Below are 16,036 nucleotides of genomic sequence, written 5' to 3' on the forward strand. Positions count from 1 at the left end.
ATATACACAACTGCTCATATATGCACACAGCCACAATCAAATTCATTTGAAAGACATTTAATACAATACTTTTTGTTGTATTCCAAAGACCATGTAATACTACTCGAGGTTTAAAAACAAAGAATACAGCGATCCTGGGCAGCTTGTTTGCCCCAATTAATGCCAGTTAGTTTTTTTACAAACAAGACTGCTTTCTCACAAATTGTTCCCAAAAAAAAAAAAAAAAGGCACTTTTACAGTGCAGCAAAGGTCACCGTGATCGAATTCATTACTCCGAATATAAACAAGCCCCCTTTATATATAAATATGTACAATAAAGTTTCAGCTGTGTAGAAAACAGTGAAAACTTAGATCCGGTCTTACACACTAAATGGCTCGATGCCCGGTCGAGCTGCCAACCATATAGCCTTCAGTTATGAGTGTTTCCAGCCGTACAAAAGAGTTCTACTAAGGAAGTTCCGTGAGTTATGTAAGGTGGTGTGGCGCTGCTCCAGCCCTGCCCAACCCTTTTCTTTCTTTTAAGGATAATGCCTTCAGAATAGAAGGACGAACTGGCTTATAAAACTTAAATCTGTTTTTTTTTCCCTGGTACGGTGACTCAGGTCTACTGTAGATGCCTTCCATTGTTTATTTACATTTCATAAAACAGATCCGGTGCACATACATTTCTCAGCTCCCCCCCCCCACCTGATAGATTATTTGACATCGTCAGTCGTGAGAAGTGGGTCCGCACCTTGATGGGAAAAGTACATCACTCCCCACTACAGCCGCTGCCTTTTTTTTTTTTTTTAAATCAAAACTCTCCTTCTGCTGCAGCTTCATTGGCATTTCATAACAGATTTCTACATGCTTTACTTTCTAAAATCGAACATTGTTGCCTTTATTTTCCACCCTTTCATTTGCTGTTTATATCACTCTGCTCTACGTACCCTCGTCTCATCTTTTTGGACTAACATTAATCTGTGAGCTTTGGTAATACTCTAAATGGGCCGTTGGCACACGGTAAAATCACGAGTACACTTTCTCTCTTTCAGTTTCCAACTAGTCGCAGCCACACAGACAACACTGGTAGCAAACACTTGCAGTGAAACACTGCTGTGATTTTTGACTGGCATGTATGCGTTCTCTTTCATTCTGGTGCAACTTGTGCCGTCTTCTGTTTTTCTCCTCCAGATCCCTCAGTCTTACCTTCAGTCTGTTTATACAAGCTCAGTTTTTGGTGAATCACCCTACCTTTTTCCATTTGGCACTGCCTGTGCAGCCAGTGTGCAAGCAGAATCACCGTTGTAGTCCCCATATAAGGGAAAAAGTAGTACCGGGGTTTGGCAAAGAGTCACATTCCAGACTCTGTGACTTAAGTTTGTTTTTCAGCATTTTATATGTCGTCTTTTCAAGTTTCATTACTTCGTGAGAAAATCCACAAAGGCCGCAGCGCTGGGCACCAGAGGTACTTTGAGGAGTGACTCGGTGGTGTTGGCACTTTGTGACAGTGGGTTTTTGATCATCTTGCATAAATAGTTTCCATATAAAAGGTCGCTCCTCCATCTTTCGTTACGCCAGGCTATTCCCCATCTGTTAACAGAGCAACAGGAATAACAGTGAAATGAAGAACGTATGCCTCTCTCTTCCTCTTCCCGTCTGTGCTGTCATCCTTGTGATGCCTCAGCAGTGCTCTGCTTTGCTTAATGATGCTTTCAATCATTCATTTTAATCAGAACTTTGCTTACATCTTAATGATAGCAGTTATTTTCAGCAATGATTTAGCGTGGCGGTGCTTGAACTGAAACTGTATGTGTGAAGCAGTAAAAATTAGCTGTTCCCTCAACATGTTATTCCACTAACTGTGTAGGCTGCATATAAACAGATGGAAAACTTAAACATATCTGTTTTAAGTTCATTTCTAGAACATAGTTCCACTTTCAGAGCAAATAAATGAATACATTTTCATTTCTAAACATGGGATAAAACAGTTAAATGATTTTGATAAATAAGAAGATTGCAGGGATTGTTCTCACATATTTAAATAACATGACTGTGTTGTACACTACTCAAACGGATGGACAGTTTGCTACCAAAGCAGCTCTAATAATCCAGGATTTAACCTTATAAGTCACATAGGACTTTTGTTTGTCCTTAACATTAACTTTATTTTTGCTTAGATCTTTTTTCCATCTATACTGCTAACATCAACTACCTCAAAGCGGCTGTAGACCTTCTTCTCTTTCCTCAGACTCTCTATCCTCTTCAGTAATCCCTCCCTCTCCTGGGTGTTGCCCGGCGGTCGAAGTAGTCGATGTTTCTTTAAGGGGTTCAGCGTCTCCTGTCCTTTCTCCACGGCAGCGCCATCTCTGCCCCCTTCTGTTTCTTCCCGCTCCTGGCGGTTCTTCTGGCTGTTGGCGGAAATTTGCTCCAGAATGACTTTTGTGTCATCTCGTAGGTTGCTGCTAAACAAAACGGAGCTTCCCGGAGACTGGTACCGCGACGAGGCCGATGTCCCAGCGGATGCTTTATGGTTGGTTGCGGATAGATCAGCTGCAGTGGATCCTGTGTCTTTAGCTGAGGAGCTCTGCTTTTTGCTCGGCTCATTGGCTACCTCTCTGACTGTGCTCATGCCCCTATCGTCTGCCGAGGCTTTCTTTTCTTTATCCTTGGGTCCCAGGAATCCCTTTATCCTCTGAGTCTGCTTCTTAATGAAGTCGAGTGGCTTACCGTCACCCTTCCCCTCACCGATTGTGTTGATGGATGTATTAGATCCCATAACCTTTAGGTGTCCTTCCTTGTAGTCTTCACGTGACAGAGTTGAAGAGCTATGAGAGCGACTCTTTTTCAGTTCACTCTTCTCTGCATCTGTAGCATCTGTGGTCAGAATTTCTTCATCACAGGAGATGCGACGAGGATTCGGTCCCTTAATTTTAAAGTTTTCCCTCCTGAAAAAAGTAGGTGAAGCGAGAGGCTTGAGAGACTTGAAAAAATCTTTCTTTTGACCCTCTGACGCACTTTCCTCTTTGCGAGGTTGCGATGTCTCTGATGTCTTGAGGGAACTCATGAAAGGTTTGGCAGTGATTATTGGGGGTTTTGATGAACTTATTGAAGGTCTGCGAGTGAGCTCGGCCAGTTTTGCAGAGATATCTAACTTCTTTGGTTCAGGTTCTGCTGAACTGACGGTTACGGCTGAGGTCTTCGGAGCGGTCGTAGGTTTGACAGGAGGCTTGTCAGCGAGGTCTGGCTTTTTTTCAGCAGGCTCTGGGGCTTTAAGTGACGACTCTGTCTCCATTTTTGATGCTTTTCTCTTGGCAGCCAGGTCACTGAAATACTGCAGTCGACTAGCCGGGTCATTCATGTTCTTTGATGAAATGACTTCAGAGTTCCCAACACTCTGCGTTGTCTTTACTTCTTTGTTAGTATTCTGAGGTTCTTCTTTTGCTTTATTCTCATCTTTCAGTCGGATTTCCTTTCTCTTTTCCTCTTCCTTTTTCTTTTCCTCTTCCCTTTTCTCTTTTTCCTCTTTCTCCTTCTTGTCTTTCTCCTCAGCTTGCTTTCGCCACTCAAAAGGCTCACGAGACCAAGACCTCCTATTTTCTAGCATCTGGGATACAATGGAGGAGGTGCGTACCGCATCTAACTCCTCGTCTTGCTCTGTCGCTACTGTTAGACCTAAGCTGCCACTGTGTACCTCTCCCTTGGAAGATGAGAATATAAGCGAGGAACGCAGTCGAGAGCTACGCTGTAGGAGCGGGTTAATACGAGAGCGGAATGATTCATGTCTGGACAGAAAGAGATCTGGAGACTCCTCTTCACCCATTTCACTTGTTGTACCTCTCTCTCGGTTTCTCTCTTTTTCCATCTCTTCATCCCTGTCTTTTTTATCCAGAATAGAAGATTTAAAATCACTGAAAGATAGAAGTGGGTCCTTGTTTGTGGGTGGGGCAGAGTCTTTGTTGCTCCTCTCAGGTATGTTTGGCTTTCCAAAGCGTCGTGTCAGGATATCTGGCCTGGGCTTGGGGGGAGCCATGGGTGTCTCCTTTATTCCAAAGCGTACAGCTGAACTATCAGTCATAGTTGGTTGCTGAGAAGGTGGAGGATCATCAAATGCATCAGACCCCATAGGTTGAGCCAAGCCTTCCTCTCCACTGTCCTCATAAGTGCTTAAATAGGAGTTGATTCTCCAGCTCCTTAGGCCTTGCTTTATACTTGAATCCTGATCGTCCCCGTGATCGGATTCTTTGTGAAACTGTTTCTTATCTGGTAGATGCAGCTGCGTTGGGGACTTCTGGCAGGCGTACGCTTGACCTATGGTTGGCCTCTTATGGGAGGACCCTCCTCCATATCTCCCAGCCAGCGGAGGAGCCTGGAGCCCGTCGAGTCCTACCAGGTCTTCGGATGAAAAGTTGTTTCTGCCATAGCTTCCAGGTGGAACCTCCAGGTCTGAACGAAAGCTTGAGTTTGAGTACTGGTCAATGGGGAGGTGTGGAGGGCGACCTCGTAATCTGTCGTAGTGTCCGTGGCCAGAACCTGGCCCAGGTCCTTCAGTATAGTAAGAGCTATTTTGAATGTTCTCCCTGTAAAGAAAATAGAGTGTTTCATAGTTGATTCATTATTATAATAGTTATATATTAAGACATATATAAATGTGTTGACGTAAGATGGTAAATGCGATGACAGAATAATGAGTTGAATTTGAAGGTATTTCAGGAATAACTACCTGTGGAAGTCTGTCTCTTCCAGATTGTTCATGACTCTGTGCTTCATGTACTGTCTTGAAGCCATGTAGTTTTCCTGGGTTCCCTCTGCATAGCTGTGCCTATTGTAGGCGCTCGCACTCATCTCCATCTGCCTAGACACTATGGACCGTCCCTGCTCTAGGAACGACTGCTGCACACGAAACTGTTGCTGAGAATACTTCCCAATTGTAATTCCTGCACCAGGTTCAATGGTGTGACGAAACGGGTCGTTTCGCCGGAAAGGAAGAGCAGGATTACGATCAGAGTCTCCGTAGGGAAAGGCTGAGGGAATCTCAGGTTGTCTTCTGTAACTCGAGGGGTTACGCAAAGACTGTGTCCTCTTCAGACCAATCGACGTGTTTAAGTAACTGCTGGTGCTGGGGTCAGGGACAGCAAGCGCTCCACTGGATGGGTCTATGACCAAAGGCTCAGACTGAGCAAAGAGAATGCGAAACTCCTCATCAAAAGTGGAAACTAGCTCCCCCAAGAAGAGATGGGCAATGCAGCGGTGGATCTTCTCATAGGACCACATGAAACTAGAAGCAGATAAAAGAACAACGGGACTCTTTTTTCATTAAGTCACAGGATAATTGATATCATAAATGAATAACATCATCTTTAAATTACTCACCTGTAGTTCCCGCTGAGTACAGCCTTGCAGTCAGTCAACAGAAAGCAGTCTTTCACCTGCCCTTTAAACGATGCCCCTGTCCGGGAGTAATAAGTTATTCCTGCCACAGTCCTGATACGCATCATCTAGAAAACCAACATATACATGGGAAATGTATAAATAAACAAAGTCACAAATGTCAGAGGGGAATCACTTCCTTGAGAAAATGTAATAAAAACTCAAACCTACATGAGTCAAGTGCGGGTTGACTTTGTAGTTGATGACCATAGAGACAAAGTGGTGAGCGTTTTGCTCATCCAGTAAAATGTAAATAGGAACGTGGCGTCCTGCTGCCTCCAGGAGGTCAGTGAAAATGTCAACATCTGTGAACATGTCCATCACCACAGCAATAACCTAGAAAAGAAGCACAACAAACAAGACAGTTAAGCCCAACATGGTCAGTGTGGTCATGTGTCGGGAGTGTTTTGTAGCTGCTGTTTAAACCGAAGAATAGATTATTTCAGATTGCAACATATTCACATTTAGATCGTCTGAGAGAGCTTTCGCAGCTGTTTTCGCAGCCGCTTGTTGTCTTTATCAGCAACAGAAGATAAAATGGTCAAACGTGGTGTACTGATTTATGGCGCTTTCAATGGAAAGGTTTCTTTTAAAAGTGGGGAAAAAGTAACTGACAGGACACATTTATTCACGCCATTAGCAATAACAATTTCATAGAGATGACGTGTTATCTTTATGTTTTTGTGTTTCTCAATCAATTGCATTCGTACAAAGTCTTCAAATGAATCTACAAATAAAACTACTCCACAGAATATCTGATACAAAATGCACATTTACATACACCTGGTAAATCAACAATCTAATGTAGGCAAATCTCGACCAAATTTGAATCAGAGATAGGAATGCAGGACAGTTACAGACAAGATCGGTCACATCAACGGGTTTGCCTACTTGTCACATTTGATATCCGCACTCCACACTTAGTCATATTTTTTATTATAGCTAAGGGCAGTCAGACAGAATTTTGACTTAAAGTGAGTGTTGACAAAGTTGCCAGAAGCAGACAAAAAGTGCAGTTAAGCTGATAATGAAATATTGCAACTACCGCCCAAGTCACTGGAAGTCCTTTATCTAATCTTTTTCAATCTTATTTTCAAAGAGATAACACTTGAGTTATGCAAGTCAAATCCATCATATAGCCAAACCCTAAACCCACCCAACTACTTCAATTAGTAGACGTGCGTGTAAAAAATACATTTAAAAGCAAATCTATAGTTATGCAAACTTGAACTGAACTTTCTCCATAACCCATTTTAACACATTTACCTGTCCCCCCTCCCTTCTACTCACTTGGCGTGCATTCTTAATGAGTCTCCTGGCCTGGTCCTTGATGCTTGGCATGTCTGGATCTGACGGGTTGACCAGAGTGGTAACCTCTGTGGGCCCGACAAAGCTGTGCTGTGGCAGCGGCCATCCGAGGTCCAGTCCTGGCGCAGCCAGGTCAGACTGCACCGGCCAATAGGTGTCAGAAGAGCCCTCCTCATCATGACCTCCTTCTTGGTACATCAGCTCTGGGATGCCAGAGGCCTGGCTGGGCACCTGGATTGTGGACTTGATGTATTCAATTTCCTGCTGCGCCAGGAAACTCGCCACATCTTCCATCTGGAGGAATTCATAGTAGCCCTGGTGTGACAGGAGACACACAACTTCAGTGTCTCGTAAAACAGGTTTATTACTATTTTAATATGATAGCTATACACAAAAAAATGTGGAAAACATAATTGTTACCTGTATGTCATTCTCAATCAGAGCATCAATAGCAAGACGATACTGCTCACGGTAATGTGGGGGCAGGTAGTTTGGGTCAAGAGGATTATCTCCTATTGATGAACTCTGCGACCGGTGTGCCATTGTCGGAGTGGGTGTAGTCAAGGGTCAAAGTTCTGGAGTTGAAGTGAGTTTGAGTCTGTGCAGTAGAGTTAAAAAACAAGAAAAGGCCACAAAGTTACCATCAATACAACCTGTTTTAGACAACAGTCTTATCTGCCTCTTAGAACCTCAAGAACAAGTCGAAACCATTCAGATACACAAAATAGGTGTTTTCCTGTGGTCGAGTCCCCTCTGTTTTATAACTTACTGTAACAACACAACACTCCTCCATTAATGGCAAACAATACTTACAATTCAACTAAATATCCCTCTGGGTGGCGAGAGGAAGGACACTTTTTGTTAGGGTACACAAGCAAATGGATTACCTCTAACCAAGCTACACAAAGCAAGTTTTGTTGGTGAGTCAAAGCTAGGGCAGGACATTTAACTCTAAATATACTGTTCAGCAGATACTAACAGTTGTGAGAGATTCATTATTGGGTTTTTTTTCTCCACAACTAAGGTCTTCTAGGTTAATGCAGTCGAGCAGAGAAGGATGCAGGTTCCTGTGGGGGGCTGCTTCTTGTCCCAGCTACCATCAGGCAAAAAGACGAGGTGCACAGACCTCCAGTCCCTGACGAGGCCAACACAGAGACAAACAACCAGGCACGCTCACCCCTACAATCAATTCAAAATCACCAATTAACCTCACATGCAAGTTACTGAACTATAGACAGAGAGAACCTTCAAACTCCACACAGAGAGGCCCAAGCTGAGATTCCAGCCAGGAACATTTTTGCAGCACTAACCGTGACACCATGCAGCCCTAATTTAAACCAATCATTATCGTGCACTACAGCCCTTAAATTTTATAGACATGTTCCAGAGTGGCTGCAGATGAAAGTAGAGCATCTGTCATCACCCATCCGACTGGAGAGTTTGCTTCCCAGCACTAAATCTGGAAAATCTCAGAAAATAAAGCCCATGTATGACCAGAACAGATGATCCTCTGGCGTGTTTGTGTTGAGAAAAGTTGCTGCTTCGCACTGTTTTCTTCTCTTCTGTGTGTTGCCGTCAATATCACAGATACGTGTACATGTAGAGGACAAAAATAGTAATGATTACGGATGAACCAGAGCCTCGTCTGCCATCTTAGATGCTCTGTAAACATTTGTTACATCACATCCTGCCTCCTGTGTGCTCTACCCAGAACGCCACTCCAAAGCATAGAAATAATAATAAAGGCTGTATAAAGGTGGGATCTTGCGAAAACAAGAATTTATTTTTTACATAGCACAATTATTTACACTATACTAGAATAGGCATTAGGCTTTTTTTTGTTCAGACCACATAAAAAAAGCCTTGTATGGATTTTTACTCTTCAGCTGTGAAGTTGGCAAACAGGAAGTGAGGTAATAAGTTTACATACATAATATGGACTCAGGACCCCATTCTGAGTGATCATTCCTTCAGCCTTAAACCACAACTCTTTCTTTTCTTTGCTTACTAATACATACTGCAACAAAACGACGTCACTTTGGTATTCATAAATATGTGTTCAATTCAACTTTGTGCCTGAAGAGTTATACTGACTCAGACGTCGTTTATCTTCACTGCCTGTTTGGTGTAACACTCAACTCATGTTCAGCAATTAAATATCTTCCTTTATTAACGCCCACGACTAACTAAAGTTCAATGTGGCTTGTGACAAACCTGTATGTGAGTGTTAGAACAAAGTAAAACAGCAGGATTCAGAAAATACAATGGCAGGAACACAGAGAGATTAGTGGAGGCGAGCGGTAAAGGTGGGAAAGACACAAGATGAATACACCGCTTCTTTCCTACATCTGCTCGGTGAACTTGTCATACTGGTGTGTCATGCTTCAAGTCCCTGCTCATAATTCCTAATGAAAATCTGTCAGTCACAGAAAACAAGCTCATTTTGAAAAGCAAGATGAGAATGCTGTCAGTTATGCCATGAATTTTTTTCTTTCAGCACTGACATAACTTACTGTAAAGGTGCGTAATAAAGGGTTTGTAAAGTGTCGCGTTCCTCGAGTCGAGCTCAACATTACTGTCGTACTTTTAAAAAAATGTGCATGAATAGTTTCCGTTGATAGGACAAGTAGGTGCAAGATTTTATTTGGCATTAAATAAAGGAAAAGAAAAAATTGTGAACACACTGTGACAATTATTTCAGGCTTGATTCCAACCATCAGCTGAGCCAACCAGGACGTCCCCCCAGTAATATTTAATGTGCTTCTGACTCTGCACACTGGATAAGTCATCTGACTGAGTAGATTCGGAGCCACCATTCACCAAACTCTTGCTTTATATAAAGTCAGCTGGCAGGTAAATCTCAGGAAATACAGCAGCATGTGGACCCAACAGGATGTGAGACTGCATGGATAAATCCTCATGGTAATGTACAGTCCAAGGAACTATGGCTGACTGACATTGATTAAATGGCCAGGGTGTGTCTGGGTGCGTGTGAGTAACTTAGGGTCTGTGAGGGAGTGTAGTTCCTGTCACGTTACACCTGATGTACAAGTATGCATGACGTGTGTGTTCTGAGCAAACTTTAAGGTACACTTCAGAGATTGGTGGTGGTGGTGATAGCAAAGGGCTCAAGTTCTAACCTATAATCAGTGGGAGCAGAACCCAGTTTAGTCAGCAGCCTGGTGAGTCATAGGGCAGCCTGGTCTGGCATGGCAAGGGGTAAACTTGCAACACTCTACTGTGTGGTGATTCATTTGTGAGCAAAATGGCTGACATCCTGTTTCCTCGCTCATTTTGGAGCCATTGAAATTAGGCCTTTGTGGTGTACTGCTGTTTTTCCACTTTCCGCGGTCCCTGCCCAGTTTCCAAAATGAAAGAAGCCAAAATTGTTTTATCTGTTTTATATATATATATATATATAAATATATATATTCATGTATGTATATTTCACATCAATCACTTGAAGCTTGATATGTCAGTTGCACTGAGACTGCATAACTTTTAACTTGTAATAACACCCAAAAACTGGTAGGTGTACACCTGCCTGTGCTCGTCATAACACGTAAACCTCAGACAAGCTGTAAATTGTCTGAACCAACACGTCAATAGCCAAGATGTGAAAAGATCTCTTTGGTTATTTCTATTATTAATTATTTAATTATTAGAGTTGTGATCCTCTTGACAAATTATTTAATTAAAGAAAAGTCTGGAAATAGATAAGTAAGTCAAGAATATGAGCAGAGCATGGGGGAATCTTCCTAATCCTCCACTCCTCCAGATCATTGCAGAATGAGACAGAGGAGGAATACCGCAACCTAACAGGTATGACAGACTTTCTCCACCTCACCTGGCTGAATGGTCGGATATCCAAACAAATTCTGCTTTGTTTGTTGGCATGGCAACTACAGTTGGCATCAAACATTACTAAATGGGACATGATGATTAGGATCCATAAAGCTTCCCCACACAAGGACAAAGCTGTTCTGAACGTAGCATATTCAAAGCCAGAGTGAAACAATAAACCAGCTCAAGCAGGCAGCAACAGACTGCAGTTTCTCAGGGCTGAAAAAGCCAATATTCAAAACGTGTACGCTGTGGGCTCACTAAATGTGTGTGTGTGTGCGGCTCATTTTCAGTGCTCCTGTGTGAAAGCCTACGGAAACTTCTAAAATGTTCACAGTCAATGTCTGAGACAATTAAATAAGCCTGAGGACACACAGATGATCCAGAACTATCACTCTCCATCTGTTCTCACACACACACACATCTGAACACACCTCACTAAACAAACACCACAATTGATCTGGCATTCCTCTTTCTGTGCAATCATTCGGTGTGAGCGGAGCGAGAACAGAATACCTGAGAACAGGTCTGGAGGGATGAGCTGGTAATGTCTCGATGGTCCTGTCAGGACCTTTCAGAGCCTCTTGTTAGAATGCATACACTGAGATAAGCACATGCACAGAGCTTGACTTGTCTCTCTGTATGTCATCACAGCTCAGCACAGCTGTTGAATGGAAGACAAAAGATGCCTCACGGTCAGATGAATGCATACTGGATGTGAGAACACACTTTTTCTGCAGCTACGAAAAGAGGTCCACTGAAGTCCTCGTCATCTGTTCCAGCTGCCTTCAGGCCTGCGGTCAGCTTGAATTGGAAAATCAAGACCTGAAGGCACACAAACATCTCTGCTCCTCTAACTTCTCTCTCCAAGAAGCACATAAACCCTCAAACTCTGACCTATCTGAGCATATGCAGAGCAAACAAACAAATAAATGGGATGCAGCAACTGCCATATGGCGTATGTGACAAGATTAAATTAAGAAGCACGCAAAGATACCACAAAGAGCTTGAACTTCAAACTTTCCCCCCTTAAATTAAAACCACATGTTGGACTATTTCTGCACAGTGACTCACTTTGAATGAATGGAGGATAAAAGCTGTGAAGAGAACTCTTATGTGTGTGTGTGTTATTACGTTACCATTACAGTCCACAGAGCATAGCTTGTAGGAAAGGACATGTGGTCCTTTTTGTTCAACAGAAGAGGCTCTATGATTCCAAGGCTGGAGCCTAAAGTGAGTCCCTGACAATGAGCAGCAATGCACACATTAGCACTGTCAAACCAGGTGTGACACATACTTAGAAAAGAGTCTCCACCTTTTTAAACACTATCCATTACCTGAGGTGAGTTTCAGGTGAGGTCAGTGTACATGACAGAAAAACATGTTATTCCCGAGGGCCGCTGTTTTTTTATTTTACCCCCTTAATATCTTCAAAGGTGTGGAAAGAGGGCAGCACAGCCCGTAACACCACAACAGTCCAGGTTTTGCATTGCACAATCGCTACCTGGATGACTGATCCTCTATACAACTGCAAGGCGAGGAAATAAACCCGCGCTCAATTTGTTCTTTTATTTTCTAATTAATTCCGCTCACATTATGAAATCGATTGATCAAAAGAAGAGAATATTATAGTAACCAGGATTTGTTTGACTGTAATCATAATTAGGATAGAGTAGAACAGGACAGAAGGCAATAGGACAGAGCAAAAATATATTACACTACAACATTACTGACGCTCTGTGCATACTGTTATTTTGTTCCAAATGGCACTTGCGCAGCCTTTATTTTCCACTTCGTACCTCCTTCACTTTGCAGCACAACTTGTTTCCTCTTCTGCCCGCAGTTATCGCTCTCCACGGTGAAAAGAAAACCCCCGATACGGTTGCTGTTTTCTTCGTTGTGTCACATTCCTCAGATCGGATAGAATCTCACCCCGCGAACTCCACCTGTATGTCTCTTCCACTGCGAGGCGACGCGTACTTCCTTCCCGGCCTGGGAGCTCCACTCGGCGGTGTACGATCCTCCAGGACCACCGCTAAGTTGCTCAGAGGTGATCCGAAAGCGCGAGAAGAGCGGGGCGGCTCCTGGAAGGCAGGGCTTTCCCAGCGGTGAGACTCCTCCCAGAACACTTAGACGAACATGACTATTGGTAGCTTTTTTCCTGACAGTATCTTTCAAAAGTAGCCTTTGTGTCATGGTTGTTAATTGATGTTTTGTGGGGGTTTTTTATCTGTTGACTTCAGGAATCAGACTCCAGACTACTGCACAAAGCCTTTTGTGTAACAAATCTAGCTGTTTAGGTAGGCATCAGAGGCAGAAGAACAGTGTCAGTAATAAAACTCAGTTTGTAAGCTCAGTTTTGTCTCCCACACACCAAAAAAATGTATGTTCACAGTCAATAAACCTGTGTCTCAGTTCAGTGCATTGCTACAGCTTTCAGCTCTTTGTATGGCAGAGGAAAGTGGTTAATACCACCATCGGATAACTATATCCGATAACTACTTTTAAATCTATTTCTGGAATTGTGAAGCACTTTGGTCAATCTCTGGTTGTTGTGAGGTGCTGTATAAATAAATGTTGATTGATTGAAATATTTGCTGACTTCGAGACCTTTCTGTTTCTTTTTTGCCCCGGTTGCAGTTCAGCATTTTCCAGCTATCATGCACGTCATTCAGCGGTAATGGCTGACATCACAGATGTGCCGTTTATGCACCACCACACCATTGCAAAAGCTATCATTTGAAATGTGAGCTGATAAAAAAGTCAGATTATCCCTCTCCCCCAAGGACATATCCATGATTGCCTTAGAGAATTCCCAGTTTGCCCCAGTCCATTTAAAGAGCTTGTGGATCTATAGATGGCACATGTCTATGTTTGCATTTTTTCCTCTTTATACATTTAAGAATGTTATCATTATTGAGAGTAGCAGTGAACTGTTTTAAATGCAGTGTTGTCTGGAAATCACATCTTTTTTTTTTTGTAGGATTATCTAAAACTTTTAAGACATCACGTACCGATAACTCACCAGTTTCTCTGCAGTTTTACACTGCGAAATACTATTATTAAAAGTTTAACTATTTGCCCTCACAGCCTTCGACAGACTGGTAATTTTCACCTCTCAAACACTCTGTTCACGTCTGTCTGGGAAGCTCTTTTAATACACAGTCAAGTGTTCAACGATTTCACAAATGTGTGGCTGGTATCAATTTTAGAATTAGCATATGTGTTCATCCAGAAATATTCTTGCTCCTCATTTTCAATGACTGACTTGTGATCTTTGCGTTCATTTCAATTGAATAAGAGTTTAAAGGATATGCAAATTGCAGATTTTGTGATTTACATTTCGATTTACATTTTGTGGCCTAACGTTCTTGGAAGCAGGCTCTACAACAATGGAATCTTTATCAAAGGCTACGGGGGCCTGTTTAAAGACAAAGGGTTTCTCTGTGGATTATTTTTCTGTCTGAAACATTGCATAAATGAGTCACCTGTTGTTGCTGTTTTTCCACGGTGAGACATTTTTGCTGAAACAGCCGTTTCCCAGAACCGTTGCCCTTTTCTATACGAAGCCCGTTTAAAATCTGGCTTACTGCTGCAGGCTGTAAGAACTAGTTTATCCTCCTCACGTGTGACCAGTATTTGTAAAGCGTACTTTGCCTAAAACATCCCACATAAGGTCATGTGTACTCTAAGCCATCATTTTCTTACACTTACTTTATGCCGGCTGCATTTATTGGAACACAAAAAAAAAAGGTAGTGTCTTTCACCCTTACTTAAATACATGTATGTGATGACTTCAGCTCACACTGTGATGCAGATAAAAGCATATCTGTATGCTTACATAGGCTGTCCTTTGCCCTGAGACGTGTTTTATCTCACAGAACACACCTTGTTTGATAGACCTTTAATAGCACAGATTGTGACTGTGTGTTCAGTCCTGCATCTGAGGGTGTGTCTCCTTGGTGAATGTCTATCCAAGCATCCAGGACCTAATCTGTAACACACACATACACTGCAGAGGCCACATTTATAAGCTCTCACCGTGCTTGTTTGATTTTTTTTCAGTTCAGACAAACGTGCATCTGTCAACATGTCGACAGTTTCAAATGAGAGAAACATGAGGTGAGTGTACTTCTGTGTGACTGTGCCACGTGAAGACAATGGCATTGCGTAAAAACAAAACTCTCTGTGGACTTATGGAAGAAATGTCAAGAGAGAAAGTACCAGCACACTCTCTGATAAGAAACACAAGCAGGTAGAACGACGCTGAGACGCAGGGTGCGGCTGCTTTATGGAATGTGCTCAAGGCATCTTAACACACCAAACATCCTAACTCGTCCCCTCCCATCGCCTCCATCTCTCACTAACACACACACACACCTAAACACTGGCTCATTTCCCACTCTCCTCCCTCTCTGAGTCACCTGGCAGTCTTTCAACAGGTAAGCATGTCCAGGCAGCAGTGAAATCCTGGCATGCATCTCGGCACACCTGGCTGTGGAGCCTGTGTCATGTAACAGAGACCGTTTGAATTAAAACAAGCTTTATAGACACAAAGTTCAATGCTGACAGCCCATTGACATCTGGCAGCTTTATCCATGAATATTTTTGCAAACCTCCAGCCTGGACAGGATGTCAGTTCATCACAGGACCACGCATAGACAAACCATGCACACTCACCCCTACAGTCAATTTAGTGTCACCAATTAACCTAACATGCTTGTTTTTGGGTGGTGGGAGGAAGCCAGAGTACCTGGAGAAAACCCACGCATACACAGGAAGAACATGCAAGCTCCACACAGAAATACCCCAGCTGGGATTAAGTCAAGTACAAAACAGAAATGGACTTGCTCTATAAAATAATGGTGACGATTATTAAAAAATGAATATGAAGGACCCTCCCTGAGCAGACAACAATCTGTTGTTGGCCCGAATACAGATGCATTTTTTGCACATTTACATTTAATTTAGCAGATGTTCTTATCCAAAGCGGCTTACATGTGAGGATCACCATTAAAGCTTCAGTGCAGTGAGAAACTTTGGTCTATACATTAAGTGCAAAATCAGGCCAGACATGTCAGGGTATCACAGATGCTGGGAAAGGAGGAGTCTCAAAGAAATTCTTGAAGATAGTGAAGGACACCACTCTGATAAGCATTTGTTAGCTTGTTCCACCATCATTGAAACACAAATGAGAACTGTCTGGGCTGAGAGTGCCAGCCCATCTGGAAGTTCTGCCTGTGTGTTCAACATATCAGTATACAGTACTTTACAATATCCTAGTAGAAAATGTCACATTCACGTGAAAGATACTGTTATAAGAGCAGCTTCGGATATTTTGTCTAAAAAGAAGAATGCATAAGGAAGAATGGGAGGAAGAGATCAGTTATCAGGCTCTTCTCATGTGGAATCACCCCCCCCCCCCCCCCCCCCCCATTTGTGTTTGAGTGGCAGGCACTCTCTTAACCTTCAAGAT

The 16,036-nt window shown here is 42.7% G+C and overlaps 1 protein-coding gene across 4 annotated transcripts; it reads right to left on the reverse strand.

Moving 5' to 3' along the window:
• Positions 1-41: 41 nt before the first annotated feature.
• Positions 42-12,597, reverse strand: fam83hb (family with sequence similarity 83 member Hb). 4 transcript variants are annotated; one of them, XM_072371150.1, is made up of 8 exons: positions 12,360-12,435; positions 7,138-7,315; positions 6,700-7,032; positions 5,581-5,745; positions 5,353-5,477; positions 4,703-5,257; positions 2,195-4,559; positions 42-1,572 (listed from the first exon to the last, which is right to left on the reverse strand). In XM_072371150.1, exons 2-8 carry the CDS (start codon positions 7,258-7,260, stop codon positions 1,552-1,554), a joined length of 3,687 nt encoding a protein of 1,228 aa, XP_072227251.1. In that variant the 5' UTR covers positions 7,261-7,315; positions 12,360-12,435; the 3' UTR covers positions 42-1,551. The 4 variants fall into 4 exon arrangements, with proteins under 4 accessions (XP_072227251.1, XP_072227249.1, XP_072227248.1 ...); XM_072371148.1 differs by lacking the exons at positions 42-1,572; positions 12,360-12,435 and adding an exon at positions 12,541-12,597 and having other exon boundaries at positions 1,804-4,559; XM_072371147.1 differs by lacking the exon at positions 42-1,572 and having other exon boundaries at positions 1,804-4,559; positions 12,360-12,436.
• Between the last annotated feature and the right edge of the window lie 3,439 nt (positions 12,598-16,036).

Source organism: Leuresthes tenuis, unplaced genomic scaffold (genome assembly GCF_036924035.1).
Source record: "Leuresthes tenuis unplaced genomic scaffold, fLeuTen1.0.hap1 SCAF_18, whole genome shotgun sequence".
NCBI classification, from domain to species: Eukaryota; Metazoa; Chordata; class Actinopteri; order Atheriniformes; family Atherinopsidae; genus Leuresthes; species Leuresthes tenuis.